The sequence below is a fragment of the Podarcis raffonei genome, chromosome 9 (assembly GCF_027172205.1).
Source record: "Podarcis raffonei isolate rPodRaf1 chromosome 9, rPodRaf1.pri, whole genome shotgun sequence".
In the NCBI taxonomy this organism is placed as follows: domain Eukaryota; kingdom Metazoa; phylum Chordata; class Lepidosauria; order Squamata; family Lacertidae; genus Podarcis; species Podarcis raffonei.
Window position 1 is genome coordinate 75,210,260 of NC_070610.1, and position 11,540 is coordinate 75,221,799.

At 46.5% G+C, this 11,540-nt stretch overlaps 1 protein-coding gene across 6 annotated transcripts; it reads right to left on the bottom strand.

Annotated features, from left to right (window-relative positions):
- Window positions 1-774: 774 nt before the first annotated feature.
- On the bottom strand, window positions 775-9,120 carry LOC128420526 (uncharacterized). 6 transcript variants are annotated; one of them, XM_053402114.1, is made up of 4 exons: window positions 9,003-9,120; window positions 7,057-7,381; window positions 3,655-3,819; window positions 775-1,434 (listed from the first exon to the last, which is right to left on the bottom strand). In XM_053402114.1, exons 1-4 carry the CDS (start codon window positions 9,024-9,026, stop codon window positions 1,232-1,234), a joined length of 717 nt encoding a protein of 238 aa, XP_053258089.1. In that variant the 5' UTR covers window positions 9,027-9,120; the 3' UTR covers window positions 775-1,231. The 6 variants fall into 6 exon arrangements, with proteins under 6 accessions (XP_053258089.1, XP_053258087.1, XP_053258091.1 ...); XM_053402112.1 differs by lacking the exon at window positions 9,003-9,120 and adding an exon at window positions 8,693-8,949; XM_053402116.1 differs by lacking the exon at window positions 9,003-9,120 and adding an exon at window positions 8,326-8,649.
- Between the last annotated feature and the right edge of the window lie 2,420 nt (window positions 9,121-11,540).

The following is an 11,540-nucleotide window of genomic DNA, read 5'->3' on the forward strand; positions in this document are numbered from 1 at the left end:
ACCCGATGTTGCAAACATCATGCTAACCTGATGTGGACCATGAAACAAGGTGACATTGCAACACAGGAGAAAGGAAGACTTGGCTCCTGCCCACTTCTGAAATCTTAGGAGATGACGCTGACATCATCTTAAAAGAAAAGAGATGGCTCCTGCAGTCCCAAGCCGTGCAAATGTATTTTCAGGGCCACTAGCTCTTTAGCAAACAATTCCTCCCCTGTTGTTGCCTCTCCTCCTTTCGATCCTCCTCATCACTGCATAAGAAGTGGTACCCAATGTTATGTACTGAAGTTCTCACCCTGTGCCAGCAGGGGGATACTGTAGATAGTTTTCACTCAGGTCCACATATGCAAATAAGGAATTGAAAGTGACGTTCAGTGATTGGATAGTTACAGAAAGTTGTTACTGTTGCTTTGTAGCGGAGCTCTATATAAGCAGCTTGGCTGAACCTTTCAGCTCAGTTCTGTTCTGGCCTGCAAATAAACAAGAGCACTCCTGACATATGGTTGTCAAGCCTCTGCTTAAAGACCTCCAAGCAGAGGCTTGACAACCATATGTCAGGAGTGCTCTGATGGTGTTTCCTGCTTGGCAGGGGGTTGGACTCGATGGCCCTTGTGGTCTCTTCCAACTCTATGATTCTATGATTCTATGATTCTAAGAGCTGTTTGAAGAATCGCTGTGTCATCTGATATGTTCACCCACAACTTTGCTGGTTCCTGGAGGCAGGACACATAAACCTGGAACTGGTGGTTTTGGAACAGAACACCAAACAAGACGTTGTTTCTTGCCTACGTTTATTTGCCAACATTTATTGAAAAGCTGTGTGATTTGGTTGGTGGTCACAAGGATGGGCCGATTTGGATGCAATCTTCTCACCTTCATAAACAACAGCTAGGTACAAGAGCTGGGAATCTCTTGCTCCTCATCTCCTGCTCTGGCAGGTTTTCTTTAAACCAGAATTCCCCACTACACACAACTCTGGTTGACAGCCATGGCTTAATATCCTAGCTAGTACACTAACAGCAAACCAGAGTTCCCCCTTTGGAACTTAAAACAAACCAGGACTTTCCACATGAGGGTAGGGGTGAATTCATAGTTTTCACCTTTGTTTCAGGCTTCACAAACCATGGTTCCTGAACCAGGGAGTGCTGCATCCAAACCAGACCATTGGCAGGGTGTTTAGATTGTGCAGCAGGTTGTGGGCTTCTCTCTGCCGTTTTCGGCTGCGCTGACGCTATTCTTGTCTGCTGAGCTTCATCGCCAGAAAGCTTAGCGTGCTAGCTAAGCTCGCGAAGGCAAGGGACAGCAGGGCGATATAAAAACTCTCTCCTAGGAAACTGAGCAACTCGGCGTTCATCAGATCATCCCTGTAGATCCGTTCGTTAACCGTCACAAAACACCAGCAACAGATTCCAATGAGGATTACAAGGAAGATGCCTGCAGGGGGAGGGAAAAGAAAGGCCATTAGAAAGGTCTCCTTAGAGTCCAATTCTTCCTGTTTGTGTCATAGAGATGGAACAGGCAGGCAGAGCAACTATGAGCTTATCTGTTGACAGCTGTTGGTTCTGGGAAGCCATGCACAGTGCTTAAATTTCATCTGTCTGTCTGTCTGTCTGTCTGTCTGTCTGTTATGTACTGAGTTGAATAGGATCCAAACTGCAGCAGTCTGATTGGTCCTAGAACAATAGGACCCAGATTGCAGCAGTCTGATTGGTCCACAGGAGCCACCCAATCCAGCTCCAGGTGGAAGTGAATCCGCAACCTGATTGGCCTACAGGAGAATCCCGGAATTAGCCAATCACGTGGGGCCCATTGTGTAAATAATGTCTATAAAGCAGACATTCTGGGGGAACTCCTATTCCTTCTCACCACTATGAGCTGAATAAAGAGAATGAAATCCACTCTCGACTCCGACTATATTTCACTATCCATCCTGAGCCCTGCAGGATCAAGCCAGTGGCCCATCCTGGGTGATGCACACGACTATTTAAAACAACACGTAAAATCTAAATGTCAGTTAAAAGCCATTCAACCAATAAAACAGTTCAGCAGCAATATAAAGAAAACAGATTCCACCTAGAGTGTTGCACCCAAATGCCTGCATGAAAAAAGGTATATTATTGCCTTCTGTTATGGAGGGGGATTGCCTTATCTCCAGAGGTGTGAGTTCCACAACCAGGGAACCGCCATGGAGAAGGCTCTAGCCCCCATCACTGCAAGAAGCTGCCTTATACAGTCAGACCATTGGTCCATTTTTTAATTATTTTTTTAAAGAAGAGTTTGGATTTGATATCCCGCTTTATCACTACCCTAAGGAGTCTCAAAGCAGCTAACATTCTCCTTTCCCTTCCTCCCCCACAACAAACACTCTGTGAGGTGAGTGGGGCTGAGAGACTTCAGAGAAGCGTGACTGGCCCAAGGTCACCCAGCAGCTGCATGTGGAGGAGCGGAGACGCGAACCCGGTTCACCAGATTACGAGTCTGCCGCTCTTAACCACTGCACCACACTGGCTCTCACCATTGGTCCATTTGACGCAGTGTTGTCAACACTGACTGGCAGCAGCTCTGCAGCATTTCAGGTAAGGATTGTTCCCAGTCCTACCTAGAGATGGCAGGGAAGGAAGCTGGGAGCCACCGTGTGGAAGACAGACCCTTTACAGCGGAGCTACAGCCTTTCCCCAAATGTTCAGCCCAGCTTGAGATTATTGATACCCTGAGCCAGCAAAATTATTGACATAAATGTGAGGCAGACCCGCTCCATGGCATTTAGGGTGCGAGAAAATTAATGCAGACCAATACAACAGCATTCTTATCCCCATTGTCTATTGGCAATCTATGCTTAGTTGAATTTGTCTGCATTAAATTCCCCACAATCCCCTTCTCATCATGGACTCAGCTATACAGCGGGAAATAAAACATTTTAAGTGTGTTCTAAGTACAATATACAATGTGACACTAGACGGCGATGGCAAAACTTATGGAAAACTCACTGTATTTTTAAAAACTCTTTTTTAAAAAAAGCATTTTCAGAATGATTTTTATATGTGTGTAGATTCCACCAGCATAGCATGCAAAGTTTTATTAAACTACTCTCAGTCGCATTGTAACCTCACAGTGCCCAATTGGAGAGATATGGGTGGGTCAGGTATAAATTAAATTTAAAATCTACTCTGCCTTCTCTTTGTGGATAAATGTGCAAGGCACACCCAGAAAATTTATACCCATTACTTTTGTTCTCTCACTGACACCTAGATTTTGACTGTGGGCTCTGTGTCTTGTGCCTTATTCACTGGTGCAGCTTCCACAACAACCATGAAAACTATCAAGACCTGCAACAACACATTGCTGTGTGGGGTGTTCCTGTCCAGGGTTCAAGCCAGCCATGCCCTCTCCCAGATTTCCCCATTGCATTCCTCCACCTCGGTTTTCCATTCCCCACAACAGTCACTTATTGTTCTGTGAGCCACAGAACACGTCGAGTCGGGACAAAGCATGCAAGGGCTGCTCTCTTCTGTGAGCCAGCTATGCATGCAAACTGAAGATTTCCCTTGCTAAGTTTTTTTAATACCAATGCAATTATGGGTCGAGTTGAAACTGTCCCTTATCAGTGTTAGATGCAAAAGAACCGGCAAGTCTACGTAGAAACTGGCAAATTACCTGACAAAACGTGCAGGGAAGTAGCAACGGCTGTTTTATGCTTGCCTAGGATCTCAATTTCCATGAAATCCAGGAGAAAAGCTGCAAAGCCCAAGAACATGCCCACGAAACAAATGCTGATAAACCACGGCACGAAAGCAGTGTTGGGAAAGAAATGAACATCCGCTGTCGGAATAGAAAGGAGAGGGAAATTCATATGGCAAACTGTAAAGGTAAAGGTACCCCTGACAGTTAGGTCCAGTCGTGGCCGACTCTGGGGTTGCACGCTCACCTCGCTCTATAGGCCGAGGGAGCCGGCGTTTGTCCGCAGACAGTTTTTCCGAGTCATGTGACCAGCATGACTAAGCCGCTTCTGGCGAACCAGAGCAGCGCACGGAAACGCCGTTTACCTTCCCGCCAGAGTGGTACCTGTTTATCTACTTGCACTTTGATGTGCTTTGGAACTGCTAGGTTGGCGGGAGTAGGGACCGAACAACAGGAGCTCACCCCGTCGTGGGGATTCGAACCGCCAACCTTCTGATCGGCAAGTCCTAGGCTCTGTAAAGCACAACGCATCTGCTCAAAAAACGGAATCAATTTGTACCCATTTTTTCACCCAAACTGCCAAGGCCTCCCCCCAAAAATCCTGGGAAGTGTAGTTTGGTGAGCTTATTGAGGAACACAGGAAGTTGCCTGATACAGAGTCAGATCTTTAGACTACCAAACTCAGGATGAGAGGCAGTAGCTTTCCAAGGTTTCATTCAGGCCCGACAAAAGCCTTTCCTAACTTTAACTGGAGATGTTGGGGGCTGAACCCACACCCTTCTGCATGCAAATGCATGCACGATGCTCTGCTACATGCTATGGCCATCTCTCTGTTAAACTATGGAACTCACTGCTACAGGAGGCAGTGGTGAACACCAAGGTAAAGGTAAAGGGACGCCTGACCATTAGGTCCAGTCGTGGCCGACTCTGGGGTTGCGGCACTCATCTCGCTTTATTGGCCGAGGGAGCCGGCGTACAGCTTCCAGGTCATGTGGACAGCATGACTAAGCCGCTTCTGGCGAACCAGAGCAGTGCACGGAAACGCCGTTTACCTTCCCGCCGGAGCGGTACCTATTTATCTACTTGCACTTTGACGTGCTTTCGAATTGCTAGGTGGGCAGGAGCAGGAACCGAACAACCAAAGCTCACACCATCGTGGGGATTCAAAAATGCCGACCTTCTGATCGGCAAGCCCAAGAGGCTCTGTGGTTTAACCCACAGCACCACCTGCGTCCTGAACACCAACCTAAAGGTAAAGGTAAAGGGACCCCTGACCATTAGGTCCAGTCGTGGCCGACTCTGGAGTTGCAGCGCTCATCTCGCATTATTGACCGAGGGAGCCGGCGTACACTTTCCGGGTCATGTGGCCAGCAAGACTAAGCCGCTTCTGGCGAACCAGAGCAGTTCACGGAAACGCCATTTACCTTCCCATCGGAGTGGTACCTATTCATTTACTTGCACTTTGACGTGCTTTTGAACTGCTAGGTTGGCAGGAGCAGGGACCGAGCAACGGGAGCTCACCCTGTCGCGGGGATTCGAACTGCCGACCTTCTGATCGGCAAGTCCTAGGCTCTGTGGTTTAACCCACAGCGCCACCCGCGTCCCGAACAGCAACCTAGAAGGCTTTAAAAGAGGACTGTGACAAATTCACGGACAAGAGGGCTGTCAATGGCTCTTAGCCAGGATGGCTCTTCTCTGCCTCCACAGTCGAGACAGTGATGCTTTTGAATACTACCGGTTGCTGGAAACTACAGGAAGGGAAAGTGTTCTTGTGCTTAGGTTCCGCTTGCCAGTTTGACACAGGCATCTGGTTGGCTACATCTTGTGAGAAAAGGATGTTGGATCCACCTAACCCCAAGGCTGTCTGTTCTGACTGGCAGCAGAGCTACTAACCCAGCATGTGGTATCCATGGCGCTTTTATCTAGAGATGCTCTGGTTTGTTAAACAGGAACCTGATACTTTGGAGCATATTTTCTTTTCTTGTGATTTTGGCATTTATGCCAGAAGAAAATGATTAGAGGCCTTACAGCTCAATAGGCAGATTTCTATGCTACCAACGGTTCAGGACCTGCTTTTGGACAGGAATGATCAAATTACTTTAATAGTGGCTGAATTTTTGAGTGCTGTCCACGTAGAAAGACTAAAGAAAATTAGTGGTTCTTAACTGATCGGGGATTTGGTAGTGCTTTATTGTATTATTTATGCAAATTGGTCTTCTCTGGAGTCAAAGATATGACTGGGACACACCTTGTTATGTTGAGTTCGTATTTTGCACCATTTGTATACGGTGTCTGTTTGATAATGTGTGGTTTGATATGCCTAATAAAGGATCTTGATTAATAATTGTTAAACCTTGCCAGTCTGCTTGCCAAGTCCTGAAGCAAGACTTTGGAACTCCCTCCCTAAAGAAGTCAAACTGGCCCCCTCCTTGTTGTTCATTTGCTAGCAGGTGAAGATTTCTTGTTCCAACAGGCTTTTGGGAACGGATTGCTTTTAATGAAAAGGGTGGTGCTGTGCTGTTTTAATTATACCAATGTTTAATTGATTTTCAGTTGTTTTCCCTCTGTATTTTTAGCTGCATTTACAGTGGAACCTCGGGTTGCGGATGTAATCCGTGACGGAGGCACGTCCACAACCTGCAGTGTTCATAACCTGCAGCGCCACGTCTGCGCACGCGCGTGACATGATTTAGCGCTTCTGCGCAAGTGGCAAAACCCGGAAGTAACCCTTTCTGGTACTTCCGGGTTTCCTGCGGCCCGCAACCTGAAAATGCGTAACCTGAAGCGTCTGTAACCCGAGGTACCACTGTATGTTTATCTGTAAACGGCCTTCACTGTCAGTGGAAAAGACGGGGGAATAATAATAATAATAATAATAATAATAATAATAATAATAATAATTTTCTGACAATGACTCAGAGAGAGTCTGGGCCTTGGCTTCTGCTCAGCAAACGGCTCAGCCTGTTTTGTGAAAAGTAGCAAGTCCAGGGTCTTCAGGGAGTAGAACTTTGTATTCACTATTCACTCAGCGCCATAACGATAATTTACGACAACCATGGACAAAAATACAAGGCTTCAGCAAAACAAACCGAGCTTTTGCAAAAGCTTTTTGAAAAGCAAGTGATTTAAATATACTTTTAGAGGGGTGGGGTGGGGTTGAACTCCTAATTTTAAAATAGTTTGAACAGCGAACCACAAGAGCAAATGAAAGCAACGTAAACATAACCACCTACGCCTAGCTGATAACAAGGTTTCAGGTTTGATCTCTAAATGGGATAGAGGGGGTTGGACTAGATTTGGGCCCCCTTGGTGCAGAATCCCCACCCACCCTGAAACGGCGCAGGAGCAGGGGCTGTTTGGGGGAGAAGGTCCTCTTACGAATGTCTGTGCCGTTGGGTTGCTGTGTCTCGTACACTTCCATCACGTCAGGCACCCCGAAATTGTACGTCACCCACCGCTTCGGCTGCCTGGTGTACGGATATTGAACCACGGCCACCCACTTGAGCAGGGAAACGGCCACACAGAGGCTGGCCAGGCTCAGGCACTGCATCAGAGAGGCCAGCAGGCAGTAGATGGTGGACAGAGACAAGCCGTCAAGCTGTTCGTGGATGGAGCGGGCCCGCACGCCTCTCGACGCCAGCAGGACGCTCAGCACCTCTGCAGACTGGATCGATTCTTGCTGCGACTTGCACACGTGGACCTCCTGCAAAGACAAAGGGTGGGGCCAGTTCCATACATGCCACAAACACTCGGGTTGAGGTTTCTGCATTGCAGGGGGTTGGACTAGAGGACCTCTAGGGGTCCCTCCCAACTCTGTGGTTCTCTGTGTCCTGCCCACTGTGGCTCTCAATGCACCCAGGAAGCTTTTTTTCACCATTGCTGCAGGCCTCCTTCCCGTGGAAAACCTGAAGCTGTTGTTGGCCCCATGTACATACCTCGAAAGTATCCCAGAAAAACATTTCTCCGACGCAAATGGGGATGTCCTATTCCTCCATCATCATCATTATTTAGACCCCGCCCATCGGACTGGATTGCCCCAGCCACTCTGGATGGCCTCCGACATACATAAAACATAATTAAACGTTTTTTTAAAAAACTTCCCTATACAGGACTGCCTTCAGATGTTTTCTGAAGGTTGCCTAGTTACTGATCTCCTTGGCTCAGGGGGTCGGATAACTCTAGACCTGTGGTTCCCAACGTGGGCCATATTAAGGGGGGGCAATTCGAGAACAAGTTATTAACAGTTAATGGCCTTTTAGGCTTCCTCCACGTGAATAGGAGTTCACTATTTGAATAATAAGAATTATATGTCACAGGGGGTGGTGGGTGGCACCAGGATTTGAGAGATGCTTAGGTGGGGCATGGCGGCAAAAAAAAATAAATGTTGGGAACCACTGCTCTAGACCCTCCAACATCATCATCATCATCATCATCATCATCATAAATTATTTGTACCCTGTGGCTTCCAACAGAGATTAAAAATAGGGACATCCTAAGGGAAGGTGGGACATTCCAGGCTCAAAAAATTTACGGCTTCTGTAAATCTGGGGTTGTCTCTGGAAAATAGGGATACTTGGGAGGGATATCTCATTTTTTAATCACAAGAGAACGGCCGCCATATAGGTTGTGGCTCCTGTGTCTGCGAACCTTGGGGAAGGGCGCCATCTTGTCCTCCGCCTCAGGCCGCAAAATGTCTTGGTAAGGCCCTGTGAGAAGCCCATGCTTCCTAGGGCCTCAATCCGAGGCCCAACCTCTCATTTATGGCATGGATTCTGGATTATGGCCTCATGGCTTGCTCCAGCCTTCGGAAAGGCCTTCGCTTTGCCACATACACGGACGCCCAAGGCGCAAGTCCTTCGCCTGCGCACAAACTACGCCGGCTCCTCAGGCCTGTTCCTCAGGCCCAGCCTCAACTGTTGCTCCGCAACTGTTATGCGCCCAAGGGAGGTTGCACTCTCCAGCCCCAACCGCAACCTCCCCACAGTCGCCTTGCGCCCTGCGCATGGCGGCTCACCGGGACTTCTTCGTTCTGTAGCGACATGGCTGTGTGTTTCCCTCCAGTCCCATGTGGCTGTGCGCAGACCAGCGCGCGTGGAAGCGACAGCAGGCCAGAGAACCTCTGTGGCAAAACAATGGAAGGGCAACTGTTCTGTTGCCACAACTGCCGGCGCATCGATCACATCAGCGCCAGGGATGGGGAACCGTAGGCCCGCCACATGGCCGAACTGTGGAACTTGCTCCCTCAAGAGGCAGAGATGGCCGCCAGCTTGGATAACTTTATGATCACTGCTCTATAGCAATTGTTGTTATACAATTCCATTCACCATATAGATGAGTTTGTGAAGCATTTCTGTATCCTTCTGCTGTGCTGAAGAATTCCACGAAACAGTGGGTATATCCTGAGGTTGAATCCTGACAAGACAGAAGTACTGTTTTGGGGGGACAGGGGGCGGGTGGGTGTGGGGGACTCCCTGGTCCTGAATGGGGTTACTGTGCCCCTGAAGGACCAGGTGCGCAGTCTGGGAGTCATTTTGGAGTCACAGGTGTCCATGGAGGCGCAGGTCAATTCTGTGTCCAGGGCGGCTGTCTCCCAGCTCCACCTGGTACGCAGGATGAGACCCTCCCTGCCCGCAGACTGTCTCGCCAGAGTGGTGCATGCTCTAGTTATCTCACGCTTGGACTACTGCAACGCCTTGAATTTTGCTTGGAAACATACTGGGAGCCAGTGTAGGTCTTTCAAGACCGGTGTTATGTGGTCCCGGCAGCCACTCCCAGTCACCAGTCTAGCTGCCACATTCTGGATTAGTTGTAGTTTCCGGGTCACCTTCAAAGGTAGCCCCACATAGAGCGAATTGCAGTAGTCCAAGCGGGAGATAACCAGAGCATGCACCACTCTGGCGAGACAGTCTGCGGGCAGGGAGGGTCTCATCCTGCATACCAGATGGAGCTGGTAAACAGCTATTATTAAGTATGTACATTCAGTGAGCCCCAGAAACCAGACCCGGTGAGAAAATGTGCTGTATATTAAATAGCCAGTGGCTCTGCATCTATAATGTTAGACATCTCCGTTGAATTTTGTGTGCAACGCTGCTGTTCCTAATAATCCGGCGAGATGTGCTATCTGGGTAGTTTTTCTGCCCTAAAATCGTGAGCCAACTCGAGGGGTTGACAGTGTGGTGCTGTGGGTCCAATGGTATCCTTGTGGTCCTCCTCTGGTACCCACAAAGTCCTCTGCCAACTGTGTAAAAAAGGACCTCCTTTTGTTTCTCTGGAGCCTTCCGTTCAACTTTATTGTTTGCTTGTTTTTGAATAATTTTTTATTAGGTTTTACAATTCCATCATTATAATAACATATCAAATCACATACTGAAGAGTCCCCAGATTCTCCCCCCCCCAACTTCTCTCAACTTCTTATTCTTGTTTTTAAAACATTTCCTTCCCCTGCTTGCTATATTACCCTTTATATCAAATTCTTTATATCCACGAAGGGGGGGATTGTGTGGTCTCCGAGAAGGCTGATCGATCGCCAAATGATTTATATCTGTGGAATACAGTTCATTTACATTGCAATATTGCAAACAGTCTGCCCAACAATCTATAGTAACAACTCAACAACGTGGAAGACACTGCGTCACTAAATCTCAAAAGAAAGGTTTGGACAACAGCCCGGATTGGAGTGATTTAACAACTTGGGAGTTCCTGCGTCATTTAACTTCAAATGATAAACCTGGATGGGAATGAAGTCAGGAAAAGCTGCTCTGGTAAATAGACAGTTGAAAATATATATATTTACAAATAAAGCTGTATTCGGTGGACGAAAGGACATATGATTTTTGACATGATTGAGAATCGCATAGCCAGGGACGGAGAACTTTAAAGCGTTAAGACCAGAAGGCGGAAAATATGAAAACAATGAGAAGAGGCAGGACTGAAGATTTGGAGATATGCTTCAGAAGTCCAGACTATGGGGAGCCCGGAAAAATTAATAATTACAATTTGGACTACAATTTGGTCTTGTTTTCGTTTCTTGTTTTTAATTCGATTATGATGTGGATATGTTGATTGGCTGTTTTTATTGGAAAATCTATAAAAATGTTTTTTTTTAAAAAAATTCTTTATATCCAATAGTATTCTCTTATCCTTTTTACATCAGTTGCAAGTGTTTACTCAACTTTATTGAATGCCCCCTAATTCCAAATATTACACCAGCCCTCATCATGCTGTCTGGAGGTTTCCTCTGCTTTTCTGGCACTTCTCTCTCCTCCTGAAACATTTTTTTATTTTATTTTTTGGAGTTCTGCAAACCTGCAGGTTTGTTCAGTCCTACCAATACCTCTCTCTTGTGGACGGTGACACTGGTTTAACTATAGAAACAATGGCACTCACGGTGTGAAAAGGAGCAGAGGGAATGATGACACCACTTAACAGGAAAAAAAATATTTGTCTCATATATATATATATGTTTACTTTTTTTTTTACACACAATTTTGGCCTTCCGCCAAGATATCAGGTGATTTCTTCACCTGAGTCTCCTGTTTTAATTTGATTATTTTATTGCATAGTTTATAAAGAGACCACTTCATTATGTATTTTAATTGGTCTGATTTTTTTTAAAAAAATGGCGACGGCACCCATCTTCTGATTCTGTATGATACTGAACAAGCATAAGAAAGTACATAAAACGACACCACATTTTAATAATGTTGTACGGTTGGCATTTGGGTTTTGTAAATTGCTTAGAAGCCATTGTGGCATATAAATTATAATATATTTTATATATTACTTTATATAATATATTAAAATATATTAAGTGGCATATAAATGAAATGACAAGGAAAACAAAAATTTGATGGAGACACCCG